The sequence below is a fragment of the Mauremys reevesii genome, linkage group 21 (genome assembly GCF_016161935.1).
Source record: "Mauremys reevesii isolate NIE-2019 linkage group 21, ASM1616193v1, whole genome shotgun sequence".
Lineage (NCBI taxonomy): Eukaryota > Metazoa > Chordata > Testudines > Geoemydidae > Mauremys > Mauremys reevesii.
This window is the reverse complement of record NC_052643.1, coordinates 2,607,307-2,627,353: the sequence shown is the minus strand read 5'-3', so window position 1 is coordinate 2,627,353 and position 20,047 is coordinate 2,607,307. Positions and strand designations below refer to the sequence as shown.

At 47.6% G+C, this 20,047-nt stretch overlaps 1 protein-coding gene across 1 annotated transcript in view; it reads right to left on the bottom strand.

Annotated features, from left to right (window-relative positions):
• Positions 1-18,966, bottom strand: part of LOC120388023 (kinesin-like protein KIF17) — a 50,284-nt gene extending 31,318 nt beyond the window's left edge. Inside the window, 6 exon segments of the mRNA XM_039509558.1 lie at positions 1,475-1,632; positions 1,634-1,925; positions 7,510-7,699; positions 12,951-13,052; positions 14,091-14,237; positions 18,016-18,966. Coding sequence (XP_039365492.1) covers positions 1,475-1,632; positions 1,634-1,925; positions 7,510-7,699; positions 12,951-13,052; positions 14,091-14,237; positions 18,016-18,246 — 1,120 coding nt within the window. The 5' untranslated portion in view covers positions 18,247-18,966.
• Positions 18,967-20,047: the final 1,081 nt, after the last annotated feature.

Sequence of the window (20,047 nt, the reverse complement as noted above, 5' to 3'; positions counted from 1 at the left end):
AGCTGTGACAGCAGTTCAGGAAGCCCAGGTAAGTGCAGGCTTCTCTGCCTGAACGCTGGTAGGAGGGGGAGGCTGCCACCCGTGAGTGGGGTGGCAGGGGGGACACAGGCCCACCCACTCCACTGTGTCCCAGCCCGGGGCCCTAACAGCGGCGTGGATCCGCTGCAGTCAGTGGGGATCCTGGCCGCAACACACTGACATGGGCACGTCAGTGCCCTCAGCCGGACAGGGTTCGGCTACCCCCGGGCTGCATTCCATCTCCCCCTCCTCGGGTACCTGCTCGTCGCTGGGTTCGGCAGCGGGGTCCCATATCATGGGCTCCTCGGTGTGCTGAAAGCGGTCTAAGTCGGGCTGCTCCTCTGGACTCGGGTCACGGGAACGCTCGGGCAGCTCCTCGGGGTACCGGGCTCGGGGCAGGCTCGGCCAGTCCACCTCTGGGTAACTGGATCGAGGAGGCTTGGTCCGTCCGGCGTCCGGGTACCTTGCTCGAGGGAGGCTTGGTCCGTCCGCGTCCGGGTACCTGGCTCTGGGCAGGCTCGGCCAGTCAGGAGCCTGAACAGGAGCGTCCGTCCTCTCCGGCCGCTGGGCTCTAACTGAGGGTTGAGGCCGGGCTTTTATACTTCCTGTCCCGCCCCTTGACTTCCGGGGGGCGGGAACAGGCGGCGGTGGCTCCGCCCACTGAGGCGGCTCCGCCCACTGAGGTGGCTGTTCTGGTTCCTCTCTCTCTGGGGCGGTCGGGAGCCAGGCCGCCTCACTACACCCCCATTTTACAGATGGGGATATTGAGGCACACAAATATTATGCAACTTGCCCTAGACAGAGAATTAGCATCAGAGCTGAGAACAGAACCTAAGAGTCTTGATGTCTAGTCCTCTGCTCTAACGGCTGGAGAATGCTGCCTCTTCACCCAAGCCTAAAGCTACGGGATGCAAGCAAGATGTCTGGTTAAATGGAGCAGTGATCTTGTGAACTTGTGCTTCTCAAGCTTCATAGCCCCTATGCAGCTCCCTTCCCTTAGTTATCCTCAGAGAAAAGGCAGGAGTACCACTTAATGTGGCCACCTAACATAACCTCAGGCCCAGGAGGAGGATCAACAGTAGGGAGGCAAAGCGGGCATGGACATTGCCTGCTCTCTTGAAGGTTGGTTCTGGCTGGGGCAGGGAAGGAAGAAAGGCCATAGAGTCTTAGCCCCTACATGAAAGGCTGCTCCTATCCAGCAGTATGGAGGATGGGTCCTAGAGGCTGCTCCCCTCCCTAAAGTCTCCCCCCATCTGAAAACAGACTGCTCCCATCCTTACCCCTATCCCTCCCACCCAACTCAAAGGCCAAAGCTGCTGGTGTTGGGCTGAAGAGAGCCTTCCCCAATAGGCAGAAGGGAGGTTGGGGAGAAATGCCAATGTGCACTCTGTATATTTAAGGTGTAATTTTCTGGCCAATGATAAAGCAACTCTGGAGCAGTTCAAGGGCATCATACCTGACAAGTTATTTGTGTTCATCTGTTCAGCCAAAATGGCCTTCAGCTTCCTGATCTCCTCCTGATACTCCCTCAGCAGAGCATCTTTGGGATCCTCATTGATACGGGGCTTGTTCTTGATGTTCTTTGCCCGGTTGGCGTGGCGCAAAGTGCTGAGGCTCGTCGTAGTTGTTATCAGCAGGAGACAGGCAGGCCACCATGAGGGTCTTGGTGTTTCCTCCAAGGGAGTCCTGCAGCAACCGGGTCAGCTTTGAGTCTCGATAGGGGATGTGTTTGCACCTGCCATCTACCAGGGCTGAGATGACATTGCCCAGAGCTGAGAGAGAGAGGTTAATTTTGGTGGCTTCTTTGAGACGCTCCCCTGTGGCTCCGGTTTTGGACTGCCTCTCGCTTCCAGCCAGATCCACCAGGTTGAGTTTTGCAGCCCTCAGGTGATCCTGCCCTCTCTCATCTGCAAGAAAACAATGTGGGATTGGGTTCTTTTAAGAAGAAGCAACTTCACCAGACAAGGACCAGGCCTCTTGCCCTTAGGCATTACATATCAATTTGGGCCCTAGACTTCATATGCACATAGGCCCCGATTCAGAAGAGCACATATACTCATGCATAACTTCTAACACAGGCTTGAGTCCCATTGAAATCATGTGCTTACCTATTTTGCTGAATCAGGGCCCTGGTTCCCAGAATACACAGCAAAACTTCTTGAACAGCTTTAGATTCTGATCCCGTGAGCACTCTCACTTCCCATAGGCTTCAATGGAAGATGAGGGTACACAGAATTTTGCAGAAGACACTCAGCACCGTGCAGGATTGAGACTCTTACCTTGTACAGGTTCTTTCATACAAACTATGTCCCCCAGGATGTTTCATGGAGTTAAATGATCAATGCCAGGCAGGGAGAGAGAAGTTAAAGGGGTGGAGATAAGGGAGAATGGAAATGAGAGTCAAGAGTCAATGGGGTAGGAAATCAGCATGGCTGGAAGAAACACATGGGCAGTACAAGCAGCAGAGGATGTGAATGGCCAGAGAGGAGGATCTGTTCAAGTGGACTACCGGGAAAGGCTTGGGGGAACCAAGAAGCCTGGAAGCAATATTTAGTTCAATTTCCAGCCTACAGCTTCTCTCTAGGCCTGAATCAAAGCTGCCTCAGTGTATGGTGATGCTCATAGGGCTGCCTGTGGTGCACAGACACAGGAAGTGCCCCTCACCAGGGAAACAAGCACTATCAAGACGTCACCATGTGGGTTCCTGGCATCCCAAGGGGGGCTGCAAACACTCTCCAAGGTTCAAGTTTCACTGCTTAGAAGCTGGTGAAATGACTCAGCAGGAGGAGAGACGTGCACTGTCAAAGTCTGCTCCTCCTCAACGGACAATGGAAAGTATAAGCAGAAAACAAGAAAACTCCCAGATTGGGATTCAGCCCAGTCCCTTGAGCCTGACCTTCCTAAAGGATTCTGCCCCTTTGCCTCCTAAGGAACCAATTTACAGCTCTCCCCCTGAGTACCACTGCATGAGGAAGCCAAGAGCTAAGCTGAAGTTAACACCTTGTTTACCAGGGACCAGGAAGTGACCCTCCCCTCTGTAACATTTCCTTCCTACCTTTCACCCCACAATAATGCTAAGTGTAATGGGCTCAGGAAGGAATTCCTCCCCCCACACCCATGTATTCTGTATTTTTTTTTTGAAGGGGAGGGATCACCTTCCTCTAAAGCTTCAGCAGCAATGTCCATAGCTAGAGGTGGGATAGTGGACAGGGTGGGCCAGGACTCTGAGGTGACTGTGACGTTGCACTCCATATGATTTTATGAAAATATGCTAATGTGTGAATGAGTGTGAATAAATGTAGCAAATGCTCATTCAATGAACTAAGGAAAATAAAACAAAAGGGGGGTGATTCTCCAGTGAATAAAAAGTAGGCTAGGAAGTCAGACTTTGCAAACTCTACCTATGGTGGATAATGTAGCCCCTATTATCACAGTATCACAGCACCTCATGATTTTTCATGGATTCATTCTCACCACCATGAAGCTGAGCAGGGCTAGTATCCAACTGTACAGATGGGGAACTGTGGTCCAGAGAGACTAAATGACCTGTCCTAGGCCACATAAGAAGTCTGTGATGGAGCAGACAACTGAATCCAGGTCTCCCATGTGCCAGGTTACCACCCTAAGTGCTGGATCATCTTTCATTTCAAACATCCCTTTCCCTGCTATTCCCAGCCATCACGAACCCAGGTTTAAGAGTAAAACTGGCCACAAGCTGCTAGAACAGCATGAGGCTGACAACGGAGTGCATCAAGGATTCGACAGGGTCAGCACTACTGTGATGGCCCCATCAATATCTGCAAAATCTAAACTTTCATTTCAAAAAATTAGTCTCTAGCCATTAAGGCTGTGAAGAAAACCTTCCAAATGTCAACAAAGCATAAACTGATGCACTCTGTGAAAGCTGAGTTCTCAGTTAGACAGACAGAAACAACAGCTCCAAGAAGTTAACTGCCTATTCATCACAGTGGAGTGTTGACACTGAACCCTAATGATTATGACATAAAGCACTGCTAGCTATTTCATCACTGATCATTCTGGCAGAAACATCTGGCAGCTCAGGGATTGTGGGTGAAACTGGGGAAAATAGGTGGAGTTTGAATATAGTGCCACCCCTTCTGACTGTCCTTTCTGAGCCCTGGGGCAAATGGACTCTCTGAAGAGTGGGGGTTTGTAAGTAGCAACTGGCAATTAAAATTTAAGTAGTTGTTTTGGCTCCTGCCAGTAATTGTACCCAAGGAGCTTGTTTGTTTCAATCAATACAACTACTGGGTTAGTTTCCCTGGTGTAACAAGTCCCCAGACTCTTGCTAAAATGCCTGCAAGCAGGTTGGAAAGCCAGGCTGTCACTGTCTAATTCTCTTCTAGTCCATCAACTAATTCTGGCAGCAGAAGCATGAGACAAGTCTAAAACTTCTTCCCTCCCACCAAATCAAGGGGGAAAGCACCCGTTCCTTTGAAGGCTCAGAGAGGACTAATGCAGTGTTTCTCAAACTGGGGTCGCCGCTTGTGTAGGGAAAGCCCCTGGAGGGCCGGGCCAGTTTGTTTACCTGTCACGTCCGCAGGTCCGGCCGATTGCGGCTCCCACTGGCCACGGTTTGCCGCTGCAGGCCAATGGGGGCTGCTGGAAGCGGCAGCCAGTAAGTCCCTCGGCCTGCGCCCCTTCCAGCAGCTCCCATTGGCCTGCAGCGGCGAACCGTGGCCAGTGGGAGCCGCAATCGGCCGGACCTGCGGACGGGACAGGTAAACAAACTGGCCCGGCCCTCCAGGGGCTTTTCCTACACAAGCGGCGACCCCACTTTGAGAAACACTGGACTAATGGGAAGGGACCTGTGTATTTCATAAATCTGCAGCCACAGAATCTACTATTTGCTGCATATTTTCACTCTGGAATCTAAACGTGCATTAAAAAGTCTTTGTAGATCTCATGGTTGTGAAGGGAATCTTAAAAATATGAACTATAAGTAAGTGATGCTGTGTTTCTTCCCAAGACTGCAGACAGCTTGATCTTCCCCATTCATCTTAATGGGGGTCCAATCTGAAACCTAAAGATGACAGTTTAAATATCAACTTTGTTAACTATTTGACTGACGGTCATTTAAGTAGAAACATCCAGCTAATGTGCTTATTCCACAATCCCAAATTTGCTCCTACACCTCCCCAATTGCCCCAAACTCAGACTGTCCAATATACAGCTGCCAAAATATCATATTTCACCCTCCTCTCTCCTCCATCTTCTACTATGCTGCTCTGGATCGCCAATAACAAATCTTGAGGCATAAAAACTGAAAACATGAGCAAAGTGTAAAACAAATGTAATTTAATTTCAAAATAAATAGCAGAGGCCAGTATACTGTTTGGATTATGACTGTCGTGTTAAAGCCAGTAAAAACGTCCAATCTCAAATGTAAATGAAACGGATGCAGAATTTCCAGTCTGCTGCACTACAGCACTGCAAAATCCAGAGACACTGAAACAGAATTTAGGCCCAGCTTGCCATGGAATGCAGGGGGCTTCCCTAATAAGTTAATTAAATGACAAGCCATTCTCACCCTGTTAGTTTGGGCTGCAAAAACAGAGGTACCACTTTTTGAAAGCCTCTAAACAAGACAAATAATTCCAACTTAGACTGCAACCCAAGCCCTGTCTGGAACACGAGAGGAGAGTAAGCATTTACTTTTGATTCTTAGGCTAACGTCAGGATTTGAGGGTCCCATATTATAGAAGTTGGTGAAGCAGGATCTGGTTCAGCAAATCAAGGCACGGTTAACACCCACGTGATCAGCTAATTGGGTTATTCTGAGGTCCTCCTCATTCCCCCATTTTCAGTAAATGTTTGGTGAGTAAATTCTCTATACATGGAAATGAGGGACTATCAGCAGCATCTGCCATTACAGTTGGAAGACATTGTGCAAATTTCCCATGAATGGAGAACAGATGAAGGAAATAAAACCAGACTATTAGCACTCAGCAGAGGCCAAGGACTGAATGGAGCATAGGAGACTGAACTCCTCTCTCACTCCTAAAGGTGGCCCTTCAGGTGTGTCAGGTTGAGACACACTGGCATGGTGATATCTAGGGGCAACTTGCCCTGTTTCTAGCCATACTTTATTGAGTAAAGAAAGTCCAGTGGCTAGAAGCCGAAGTCAGGAAAATCCAAACCAGAAATAAAATGCACATTTTTTGGACAGTGAAAGTAATTCGCCACTGGATTAGACTACCTAGGGATTCTCTTTCCCTGGGATCTTTTAACTGAGATTAGGTATCTGTCTAAAAGATATGCTGTAGTTCAATCAAAAGTTCGTAGGTTCAGTGCAGGAAGAACTGGGTGAAGTTCTCTGGCCAGTGTTAAGCAGGAGGTCAGACTAGTTAGAGGTGTGCATGCGTACTGCAGTGGAGCACTCATAAGGACAAAACATCTCGAAGAACTCAAGTTACAGGAAGGTAAGTAACCTTTCCTTCTCCATGTCCAGTGAAGGCAGGACAAGAAGTAATTAGATTAATCTGCAGTAAAGGAGATTAGATTAGATATTAGGAAAAACTTTCTAACTATAAGGATAGTTAAGTACTGGAACAGGCTTCCAAGGCAGATTGTGGAATCCCCATCATGGGAGCTTTTTAAGAACAGGTTGGACAAACACCTGTCAGGGACAGTCTAGGTTTTTTTGGTCTTGCCTCAGGACAGGGGGCTGGACTTGATGACCTCTCCAGGTCCTGTCCAACTCTACATTTCTATGATTCTGACTCTATGAGAATAATGGCCCCTTCCAGCTTTACAATCTATGAATTCCAAGTCCAATTCAGGCACCGGGGCTGTCAGTCCAGCAGCTCTCAACAGCATCAAATAAGGATTTTAGAAGAAAAACAGAGGGAAATATGCTCCCAAACAATGTGTAGGACACTTGTCCCCCTCCCTCCACAGGTGAGCAAGGGAAAAAACATTTAAAAAATACTCAGTCACTTTGCATTGTAGTGAATGTTGGTGCCAAGGCACAGCTCTCATTCTAGACCTAAAATCATTCAAGACTAGAACTGGGAAAATTTTCAGCAAATAATACAGTCACTGAAAAATGCATTTTTCAAGGGCTCTGAAACCGTTTGCAAATGTTGGTCAAATTTAACAAATTGTTTTGGCCAAAAAAACCAGACAACAACATTTTTGAAAAGGTCAAAATACCTTAGAAAAAATCAAAACAAAACATTTTGAAAATGTCCATTTGAACAGACATTCAAAACATTTAATTTGGACCCACATGGAATGTTTTCAGTTTTTGTTTTGGTGAAAAAAACTCAAAAAACCCATTCAGTTTCATTTAGAAACAAACCGATTTTTTCCCCACAGATACTGTGGTTCAGCAATAAAACAGAAAAATCAACGATTTGCTCAGCTGTATTCAAGCACCAGTTTTTATTCTGGGATTATCCACCAGATTGCACAGGCTGGTTCTATGCTCAGTCTCCCAAAGGCCTGACCCAGGAATCTGGCACCTACCTACAACATAGATCTCCATGTTGATGGTGAAGATGGAGTGGGAGCGGGAAGAATCCTTGTTCATCAGGGTGTAGCCCACTGCTCGGTTTCTCCAACCCGTCTCCATGATGCGCTCGCACTGGGCCACGCTGTGCACGGTGTGCAGGGAGAGTCCTTTCACATACACCCCCTTCTCTGGGTGCTCCTTCAGCTGCAAGCAGGAAGAGCACAACACAATGATCGGAACGGTCCCTTCTGGCCTTAAAATCTATGGATCCATGAACACAGGTTACAGTAGGAACACTAGACTCTGAAACTCCACAGACCACTCTGGAAACTTTCCAGGAGCCCGAGGACTGCACACGCTTTGCATATGAAAAGAGGAAAAAGCAGTTATGTGCATAATGGGACACTACAGCAAAAATCTCACTGCCAGCTACAGAACAGCACTCTGAAGCAACTCCTGAGGGGTGCTGTGCACCTGCTGAGCACCCACATCTCCCACCAACTTGGAGGATGCACCATGCTCAGTAGGTGCTCAATAATTAGGCTTTGCCCCACCCCATTACACAGCTGTAATGTAGCAGGCAGCTGTATTTGGCTGTAACCAGGAAACAGACTATATGCAACAGGAACTAAAGTCAAGAGTTTGTTGCTTAGCTCAGGCATCTCCAGTGTCACATGGTGCCCTGCTCCCCTACTCTGAGCTGCCCCATAGCTGCGTCTTCAACTTCAAACATTAAGAAGATATGTCAAGGTTTTCATCTGCCACAGCAAATGGCTCGTGTCTCTGGTTATAGGGAGTTGACTACATCAAGAGTTTGAGGGCTTGTCTTCACTACCGTGCTGCAGCGGTGCTGATGTAGCACATCTGGTAAAGATGCATTACGTTGACAGGAAAGTACTTTCCCATCAACGAAATTACTCCACCACAATGAGAGGCAGAAGCTATGTTGTTGGGAGAGTGTCTCATGGTGACATAGCAAAGCGTACACACAGCTTTAAGTCAATGTAACTTATGTTGCTCGGGGGGGGGGGTTCACACCCCTAAACAACATAGCTTACATCGACTTAAGTGGTATGTTGTCATAAACATACAGCTAAGGGTAGCATAAAATCCCTCCATTACCTGTAAGGGGTTAAGAAGCTCAAATAACCTGGTTGGCACCTGACCAAAAGGACCAATAAGGAAAGAAGATACTTTCAAATCTGCGGGGGAGGTTTTGTTTGGGTTCTCTTTGTATTTCTCTCTCGGACAGAGAAGGACCAGGGAAGGAAAAAAAAATCTCCTAAAACCTTACCTGAAATAAGCATCTAAGATTACAAAAATTGTAAGTAATAGCAAGGAAATGCATTAGATTATCTTTTGTTTTGGCTTGTGACTTTTCCCTATTCTAAGAGGGAGGTTTATTCCTGCTTTTTGTAACTTTGAAGTTGAGCCTAGAAGGGAATCCTCTGTGTTTTAAATCTTATTACCTTGTAAAATTACCTTCTATCCTGATTTTACAGAGGTGCTTCTTTTAGTTTTTTCTTTATTATAAAGTTCTTCTTTTAAGAACTTGATTGGTTTTTAGTGTCCTAAAAACCCAAGGGTCTGGACTGTGCTCACCTGGTTAACCTATTGGTTGGTATATTATTGTCAAGCCTCCCCCGGAAAGGGTGAAGGGGCTTGGGGGGATATTTTGGGGAGATAGGAACTCCAAGTGATCCTTTTCCTGAATCTTTGTCTAACTCACTTGGTGGTGGCAGCAATACCGTCCAAGGACAAGGAAGGGATTTGTGTCTTGGGGAAGTTTTTAAACCTAAGCTGCTAGAAATAAGCGTAAGGGGGTCTTTCATGTGGGTCCCCACATCTGTACCCCAAAGTTCAGAGTAGGGAGGGAACCCCGACATATGTAGACAAACCCTGAGACACAATAGTGAGGGATACTGATATTAGGTGTTTTACTGATCCCCTCTACACCACATGGGCATCTACACGGCATTGATTAAACTCTCAAAATCCTGCCCATCATGCTCAGGACAAGTATAAAATCTGGGTGTCAGTTTTTCTTTGGTGACTCCAAAGTCCTGTTCTGGAGAGAGATATCCCCAATACATTAAATCTCTAATAGAATCCTCCCAGCAACTAAAATTCCATAGAGGAACTTTTCATAAAAGATGTTACTAAAGTATATGTTTTTCTTTTATAGCCTTGCGTGATCCATCAAATCCATCACAGGAAAAAGTGATCAGAATAGCCCACTAGGATCACAAACACCACTTAGGCTCCATTCTCATTGGGGCTTTTAAATGTATTTGAAATCATTTGCAAACAGTTATGGCCATCATCATTTGAGCTGACAACTAGGACCCTATCTGCACCACAAAATAACTGAGTCGGGGGACCAAGCTACAACATGGTTATCCTGATGTGATTTCAGATATGTGACAGATGTTAGTCACCTTGCTTAATGCACTGCTGGAAAGCACTCTGACACTACTGTGATAAATGCACCATAAGAACCTATCTAGAATAGAACAGAATCAGGTTATGAGAGAGTTAAAAACTGTAGTGTAGGTAGGACCTTAGCCATGTTCCCTAACCAAGCTAAAGCCTTGGGCTGCCTGGGTAACCGAGTTACAGGATCAGGGTTAGGTCAATCTATACCAGGGTAGGCAACCTATGGCACGTGTGCTGAAGGCGGCACGCCAGCTGATTTTCAGTGGCACTCACACTGTCTGGGTCCTGGCCACCGGTCCAGGGCTCTGCATTTTAATTTAATTTTAAGTGAAGTTTCTTAAACATTTTTAAAACCTTATTCACTGTACATACAACAATAGTTTAGTTATATATATTATAGACTTATAGAAAGAGACCTTCCAAAAACGTTACAATGTATTACCGGCACGCGAAACCTTAAATTAGAGAGAATAAATGAAGACTCGGCGCAGCACTTCCAAAGGTTGCTGACCCCTGATCTATACTATAGCTTTTAACTGTGATATATCAGGTGACTGGGATGGCTAAAGTTAGGAGTGCTGTGGAAGCTTAGTCCCTGGCGAAGTCCTCACCAATGCCCATCTCTGATCGGCTGAAGGAATGGCACTGGCTTGCATGGGAGGAAGCTGTACTTAGCCTACTAGGGGGGAATAAGGACATTCCACTCACTTGACACTGCACTTCAACTGAGTGTGATGTCTTCCAAGCAGAGCTCAGTGAGGCCTGTTCTCTGCAGGGCTTTATTTCATGGCAAGTGACTGTGAGTCCCTGGGGTGCAGGGGTGGCCAGGAGTCACTGACATTAAAAGGAAACAAATACAATTAATAATACTAATGGGATCTCAGAGGAGAAACATGTAGGGCTGCAGGGGGCAGAAGATCTGCCTAGGCTTTGGGTCTCCACAGGACACTGACTCACTTAATTATTCTGTTAAAGCAGCTACAGCCAGAAGCTGTCACCAGCGTGTGTTACCGTGGAAACAGTTCTGCCCAAGCACTGTCCTGCCTGTGCCAACAGCAGTCATCATGGAAACCAATGTCATTATTGATGTGGAACAAAAGGAGGAATGTGCAGGAGGCTCTTTCTAAAATAGTGAACTCAATTTCTCCTAAACACACACACTCTCTGGAGAGGAGGAAATGGGGACCCACCAGGGATTTCACCCCTATAGGGCCAGGCACATGCTAAAGTTCTGTCACAGTTTCAACATTTCTGTGCAGCAGATGGTGCTAGTACCTTGGTTTTCCTTATACTGACAATATTGCTGGCATGTAAATTAGAAGAGAAGACATGCAGCTCCCCACAAGAATGCATGGGAAGGGCAGAGATTTGCAAAGCTACTGTAAAACAACAATCAAAAGAATTAATTGTATTAATTTTACTGTACTACATCTTTGAAACTTCCTGCCTTTCCCATGCATTCCAATGGGGAGTTGTACCTCTGCAGTATCCTGTCAATAAAGGATCAGTGATTTTTAAAGATAAGAAGATCATCCACAGTCACATTAGATAAGATTAAAAATGGATAAGGGACAGAAACCCTCCTGCTTCAGTGCATAAATCAGATACTAACTTATGGGCATCAGGAAGAAACTTCCCCTATGTGCAGGCTATTCTATAATGGTCCACTGGGGACCTCTTGCACTTTCCTCTGAAGCATCTGGAACTGGACACTGTAAGATAGGACTTGCCACATTGGACAAGATCAATGGTCCATCCAGTTAGGTGTCCTGTATTCCTAACTAGACATAACCTAATGTTCTTCCAGGCCCCTACAAATCCCTTCTCTGGCTCCCCTCTCCTTCTAAGTTGAGCAATTCAGCCTCACTTTAAGGGTTTGCACAATCCCTCTCATTCTTACATCTCTGTTTTCACTACATCTTTCCCCTTCCCTATGATCTTGTGTATCCTCTCTCCTGACCCCTTCTTTCCATGTGTCCACTTTCAGCATCCTAACTCCTTTCATGCCTCCCTGTAAAGTTGAAGCAGATTCCCACCTCCTAGCCCAAAGTTAGGACCTTGGGTCCAGTCCTGCAGCCCTTATGCATACTGGCTAATTGATAGACCTCAACAAGCTCTTCTAAATGGGGACTCATCACGCAATTGGAGCCTTTCTAGTGGGGCTCCACACAGGGATCTGTTCTTGGTCCAATGCTACTCAATATCTTTATCAATGAACTGGAAGAAAATGTCACTGCTGGTAAAGTTTGCACACAAAAATTGGTGGAGTGACAAATGATGATAAGGTCAGTTCTACAGAGCTATTTTTTAACCCCAGGACCAGGAGTTGCCACTCCACCATGGCTCTGGTCAAGTCCAGTGGCTACTGGCCAGGGCTCCACCTAAAGCGTCCCCTTTAAAAAAGGACAATGCATGCATGCATGCACACACCCCTTCCAGGGCCTGGGCTCAGATCCCATGAGAGAGAGAGAGAGTGTGTGTGTGTGGTTTTGTAATTATTTTTGTATTGCATTTTAAATTGATGCCAAAGGTGGCAGGAACCAGTCACAGGCATTCTTTTGTACGTGTTCAGTTAAATTCAAATACCTACGTAAAATAACAGAAGTAAGTTTGGTCTTGTGAGTTGCATATTCTAATAGCCACCATCAAGAATAAAGAACTTTGAAATCAATTGCGGAGAGCAGCTGAGTCTAACCTTTTGTCAGGGTAAAAACACATTGATGATAACTTTCAACATTGATTTGAAGCACACTCTACTTTCATGTACAAGAGTGTATTCAAACTGGGTCTCACACAATAAAGGAAAGTATGAGATTTGGGGGAATGGGACCAGACTGTAGATAAAACTCACTAAACATAATAAGAACAGTTTTTGTCACATCCCAAATGCTTCATGTTTCAGTTTCTGCAAAAAGTTTCTGCTGGGTTCTCCCGCATTTCTATTAGGCATGCCTGATAGCAGTCAGAGCAAATTAAAGCATATCCTCATTTAGCCATAATTACTTTATGATCTCCTCACCTCCAACTTTTGCTTGGTGTCGGCTCCTAGCAAATCTCTTATGTCTTCATTGTAGATCTCCAGGTAAGAGACTCTCACCAAGAATTTGGTGTTTTCGGCACACTGTACAAAAACAAGAGATGGGATTTTAGGGGAAGTTTTTCAAAAGTGCTTAAGGGAGTTAGATACCTAAACTCCAATTGACTGTCAATGACAGTTGGGTGCCTAACCCCCCTTGGCTTTTTTGAAAATACTTAGTCTGCAGATTAACTATTTAGTTCACATTATATGGGACCTTTCAGATTGTAAACTCCTGCCATACAATACATAGACACTGAGAAGTGTAGACCTAGTGTGAGGGGCTCGTTTACACTGGTAAATACACAGCATCGAGAACATTCAGCTTGGAGTAAAAGTATCTTGTCCTTTTCTAGCACCCTTCAGCAGAGGGCTTCATAGCACTTTATAAACATTAATGACTTAAGCCTCACAACTTCCTAAGATTTAGGCATTATCCTGGTTTTACTGATATGGAAACTGAGGCCGAGAGAGAAACACCAATTTGCCAGAAGTCACACAGTAAATGTGGTAGAGCTATAAACAGCACCTGAGTCCCAAATCTCAAGGACACTGTTGGACTCTACATATGCCCATTACTGAATCATACACACTCAGCCAACCAAAACTGCATTCAGTGCTCATGTACTCATCATGTGAAGTTCTTGGCAAGTTGACAGGAGGTCTCCTGCTACCCTACTGATAATTTGGGGGTGGGAAGAATGTGGCTAAAGCATTGAGGAGGAACTCAAGAGATCAGAGTTCTATCCTGGCTCAGTGACAGCCTTCCTGTGTGATCTTGGGGAAGTCATGTGCCCGCTCTGTGCCTCAGTTTCCCCATCTGTAAAATGGGGGATAATACTTCCTTACCTTGCCATAGGGTTGTGTGGATAAATTCATTAATGTTTGTGGGGCTCAGATACTATGGCAGTGAATACTGTAGAAAAACCTATTAATAAATAGCTTATAACATATAGACCCAGATCCTCAAAGATATTTAGGCACATAACTCCTATTGAAATCAATGAGAATTAGGTACCTAAATAGCTTTGAGGATCTGGACTACAGTCCCTGCTACAGCAGCCATTTCATGTCACTACATACCTGTACGCTTTCAAAAACGTGTTCAAATGCTCTGGGAATTATGCCTTTCTGTGTGGGAGGGTCCATAATGCCCTGCATGGTAAATGACTTCCCACTGCCAGTCTGGCCATAGGCAAAAATGGTGCCATTGTAGCCCTCAGTAACACCCTGGAAAATTCAAGAAAAAAATAAAGATAATAGCCATTATCTTCGTCTTTCACATGTTTTGAATCAAGCTACTAAGATTCTATTCTATCACCTAACAGTGCTTTTATAGGGAAGGCGAGAAACTGCTGGGTGAGCAAAGAAATTGCAATGTCATCTGTAGGTGGATGGAACACAAGCACCTGAGCTGGAATTTTGAATTTCTTCTGGAAAGTCCCATGGGATCTTTATCTCTACAAACCAAGGACTTGGTTTTACATCTCATCCAAAACCCAGAAAAATAAACCTGAAGCGGAAGAAAAGTAGGTGCAAAAGACAAGCTTCCTAGCTCAGGCCATAGACTAAGAGAATAAAATAAAATATATTTCACTGCTGTATAAATGCACTGGTTTCTCTCACACCCCAGGGGCTGACAGAACAGAGGTGGTCAAAACAGGAAGGGCCCATTGATTATAGTATAGAAAATTAGGATACTTTTGCTGCAGATCAGAAGATACTCTGAGGACCGGAGAAACAAATGGAACTCCAGCTGATTGTGGCTAAAAGGGAAGTCTTCATCCTAGAATAATGATAAGAATGTTATTTCTCATCTACTCACTCAAATTCATCCTTTGCAAAGCTGGCTAAAGGAGGGAGTGACCCAGGGCCGGCTCCAGGCACCAACCGAGCAAGCTTGTGCTTGGGGCGGCAGATTCAAAGGCGCTTCCTCCAATCCTTTTTTTGCTTCACTGCTTGGCCGCCCCACAGGTTTTTCTTTTTCTTTTTGTAGGGGTGGCAGTGCGGAGGAGGGCGCCCTGCTGGGGCGGTGCCAGGTCTGTAGCAAGCCCAGCAGGGCAGCCTGCGTCCTTCCTGAGTGGCACAGAGCCCTCCTGGCAGGCGGCGTGGTGAGGGCCCTGCTGAAGAAAGCCCTGGCTGTCCCCCTGCTCTCTCTCTCTCCTTCCTGCTAGCCGGGGTGCGCACTCTGCTGCCCAAGGCACATCTGTAGGGCTGGGAGTCCCCCTGCACCCATGCTCTGTCCGCCTCGCAGGTTTTGTTTTTTTTTTCCTTTTGTTCGCCGCTCCAGCAGGCCTGCCAGGTTTTTTGTTTTTTTTGTTTTGCCTGGGGCAGCAAAAAAACCAGAGCTGGCCCTGGAGTGACCTTTCCTTCCTTCCTTCCTTCCCATCTCAGCAAGACATGAAACAGATATAACTTTACGAATCACCACTGGGTGACGGATTTACTGATTTTTAAAAAAACTGAATGCAAGATTCCCCAGATGCAATGGCAATAATAACTAAACAGAGATTTTGAAAAAAATGAACCACATGCCAATTCACCAGAGACTGAAACATGGTTAGGGAGAGAGGCTGCGAAGAGCTGTAAATGAGGAAAAGGGCAAAGCCCTGGTGAATTGCTCAGCCCCCTGCTGTGAAGCCCTCCCAAACCCCTGCTGATTGAGGTCATCCCCTCCTTTGCCAGCTTCAGAGATGCCTTTGAGTGAGCAGAGGAGAAATACTATGCTAATGTTCTTCAGTTTACTGTAGTGCAGGGATTGGCAACCTTTGGCCTGAAGCCGGCCAGGGGGCATGCTGGTTTGTTTACCTGCTGCATCCGCAGGTTAGGCCGATCGCAACTCCCACTGGCTGTGGTTCGCTGTCCCAGGGCCGCAGTGGGGGTCCAGGTATGGGGGCTTCCCCTGCCACCCCCCCACGCTTCTGTGGGGGACCAGGGTTGGGGCACTGGAGCTTCTCCTGCCCTGCCCACCTAGCACTTCTGCTGGAGGGCAGGTTGGGTGGGGTGGCTTGCCCTGGTGCCCAGCAGCTTCTGCTGGGGATGGGTGGTGGGGTGTGTGTGTGTGGGGGGACTTCCCCCACCCTGTTCTGCTGCCATGAAGAAGGGTCAGGGTGCGGGGGCTTCCCCAGCCCTGCCCGCTTGGCAGCTGGGCCTCTGGGCTTCCACCGGTGGCAGCGGATTTTCCGGGGGTCCCCCAGTTGGCTGGAACTCCTGGGCACAGGCCCCACTGGCCCAGTGGCTAATCCCCACTGGCTGCCAGTATTAAAACATCCTTGGAATTTCTAAATATTATAGATGACAATTTCCTAACTCAAAAAGTGTTGCAATCAACACAGGAGGACTCTGTATCAAACCTCATCTTGACAGATAAAGAGGGACTGATCACAGAACTAAAAACTAATGGTTGCTTAGGTACAAGTGACCGTGAATTGGTCACATTTATAATGTGCAAACAGAATAAAGTCCAAACCAGTAATATGTATACTTTGTGTTTTAAAAGGGCCACATTCACAAAGCTGCAAACAATTATCTGCCAAATCAGCTGGGAGGAAAAATTTAATTAGAAAAATATGATCGATCATATTTTGGAATTGTTTAAGAACACTTTATTAGATGCCCCAAAAGCCACAATTAAGGAAGAAGATCGTACTGATTAAAAAACTGACTTGGTTTAGAGGGGAAGTGAAAGCAGCTATAAAAAATGAAAAAAATAATACATAATAAATTAAAGAAGGGGGAAGTTGATAGTAATATATATATAAACCAGAAGTTAAGAAAAGGGACACACAGAGAAATCTATGGCAAGTATATTTAAGCAAAGTTAGAATGAGTTTTTTGAGTATATTAGAAGCATAAAAGAATCTTGACCATGGTATTCGTTCATTGCTAAATTCAAATGGTAGACTTATCAATAATAATGTAGAAATTACCAATAAATATTTCTGTTCAGTACTTGGGAAAAAACAGATGATGTAGTCTCATCATATGATAATTATTACACTCTTTCCATTCCACTACTAGATCTCTCAGGAGGATGTTGAACAGCAGCTACTAAAGAGACATTTTAAGATCAGCGGGTCCAGATAGCCCTTTTGGCTGCAAGTTGTCAGAAGAGTGCAAAGGACCTCTAATGTTGACTTTATTTTTAGAAGTTTATGTTTACACAGTTCTGTATTTGCTTTTTTTTTCTTTTTTTTTGTCTCTGCTGCTGCCTGATTGCATACTTCTCGTTCCAAATGAGGTGTGGGGTTCACCGGTCAGTTCGTAACTCTGAGGTTCTACTGTAGTTGCAAGGAGCTCAATCTATTTAGTGTAACAAAGAGAAGTTAAGGGGTGATTGGTTACAGTTTGTAATGACCTACATAGGGAACAAATATTTATAATTGGCTGTTCAGTCTAGCAGAGAAAGATATAATACAACCCAATGACTGGAAGTCGAAGTTAGACAAATTCAGATTGGAAATCAGATGTACATTTTTCACAATGAGAGTAAATAACCATCAAACAATTTACAAGGGTCGCTGACAATTTTCAAATCAAGATTGATTTTTTTTCTAAAAAATCTGCTTTAGGAATTATTTTGGGGAAGTTTCATGGCTTTTGTTATATAGAAGGTCAGACTAGATGATCCCAATGGTCCTTTCTGGCTTTCAAATCTATGAATCAAGGAGACAGTGCAGCATGAGGTCACATTCAGTGGGTTTTCTTCAGAACCATAAAGATTAAAACTTTGTAGGATTTTTTAATGAAAGTTTAAACTGTGCCAGGGCTGGCTCTAGGCACCAGCAAACCAAGCACGTGCTTGGGTCAGCACAATTTCAGGGATGGCATTCCGGACCCTTTTTTTTTTTTGCTTTGGCAATTGCTTGGGGTGGCAAAAAACCTAGGGCCGGCCCTTAACTCTGCAGTAATTGATGGAAAGGCCTTGCCGGCCATTGCCAATCTCCCAAGCCACCCATTCTCCATGGAGACTCTCTGTGGCTCATAGATCACTTTTGGCCTCACTCACCTCTACCAGCGGGTAGGCAATTTCATTGTAGATCTGTTCAGTGTTGTGGCTCTCATAGTACGCCCCGTCGAAGGTGAACTGCTTCGGGGGCTCGTCAGTGGCCCCCGGGTTCTGGATAAAGCACTGGCCCCGGGGGCTGTCCATGCTGATCACGGCCTGGCAGCTGAGCGCCTTCTCTCGCTCGTTCATGGGCCGGCAGCGCACTATGACCTTCACCGCCTCCGAGGCCATGTCCGAAATCACCGGACAACCTTGCCGTCTGCAGAGGCGCTTCCAACGGCGCGGGACGGCTGGAGCGAGCCCGGCTCAGGGGGCACGATCCCAGCTCGCCCCAGTGGGGAGGCAGTGTCAGAAGGGCAGGGGCAGCTGTATACGGCGCTGGAGAGAGCCCGGCTCAGGGGGCACGATCCCAGCTCGCCCCAGTGGGGAGGCAGTGTCAGAAGGGCAGGGGCAGCTGTATACGGCGCTGGAGAGAGCCCGGCTCAGGGGGCACGATCCCAGCTCGCCCCAGTGGGGAGGCAGTGTCAGTAGGGCAGGGGCAGCTGTGTATGGCGCTGGAGAGAGCCTGGCATGGGGAGAAAGCCTCGCTCAGGGCAGTGGGGCGGCAGTGGCAGGAGTGTGGGAAGGGCATTGGCGAGCTGGGGCGAGCCTGGCACGGGGGGGGGGCTCACACCCGTGGGCGGCAGGGGCGGCGGGAGGCAGAGGCGGGAGCGGGCGAGCCTGTCTCCCCGCCCCAGCCCGGCTCGAGGGGCGCCAAGCAGCGGGCGCGCAGGGAGCAGGGAGCAGCTCGCCACGGAGCCTGCCCGGGCCCCGCCCGCTAGGGGGCGCCAGGCGCTGTGCCCGGGCTGGGGGGCTGGGATGCAGCCCGCCCGATGGCCCCAGGGTCGGGTGGGGGGAGGGGGGAACCGGGCGGAGTCGATCTGGACCAGGCCGGAGCCGGGCCGGGGCAGCAGCGCCGAGCTCCGCTCCCCGCCCCCGCCGCGGCGTTCGCCGTTACCAAGGGGCCCAGGGAGCGTCGCGCAACGGCGCGCCGCACTCTCTGCCGCAAGGCTCCCCCCCTCCCAAGGGGCCGGGCGAGGGAGCGTCACCCAATTCCCATCCCCGCTCTCTGCCGAAATGCCGCGGCAGGCCCCTGGTCTGGCTGAGCGGAGCTGCCCCCTGGGCTCTACGGGGAGTGGGTGGGGTGAGGGGCTTCTCCAGGGAATGTCGCAGCCTCCAGCTGTGGGGTGCAGCAGGGCACAGGGTGGCAGTGGCCAGTGCAAGGGGCAGGCGCGGCGCAGCACCCCCTCAGGATGCTGGGTGAAGTCTGGCTTGTCTAGGTTATTTGGGGGCTAGGAGGCCACAACTCCGATTAAAGAGCTGCAGGGACAGCCCAGGCCACTTCCCTCCAGCCTAGGGTGACCAGACAGCAAGTGTGAAAAATCAGGATGGGGGTGGGGGGTAATAGGAGCCCATATAAGAAGAAGACCCAAAAATCGGGACTGTCCCTATAAAATTGGGACATCTGGTCACCCTACTCCTGCCCTGCTGGGAGCAGTCAGCACTCCAGCGCCCAGGGAGCGAGCACCCTCTGCACCAGCGAGGGCCTGGCGAGCTGTCATATGGGCCACACTTTAGCCACACTCCTGCTGTGGTGGCACAGAGGGAACCTTCCCTCTACATGCTGAAGGGCATGTGGTGCAGAGTCCAGTCATTTATAGATCTTCTTGTCTGAAGGAAAGTACCTTCATGGCAGCTGAGCAAGCTCCTTTTGAGATCTGGTCAAGAGGAGCCAAGTTTGGCCACCCACTTTGAAGAAGGGGAGGTTACTTACCTGTACAGTAACTTGGAGTTCTCCAAGATGTTTTGTCCATAGGGTGCTCCACCTCCACATGTGCATGTCCCCGTGCACTCCTGAACAGAGATTTTTGTCAGCAGTGGCCATGGGTCCGTACCATGCAATGTCTGGCTGTCAGATCAGCTGTGTATCAATGAGAACCTGACATGAAAGCCATGTCTTATGAAATCTTGGGCAGTGACTCCATAGTTAACC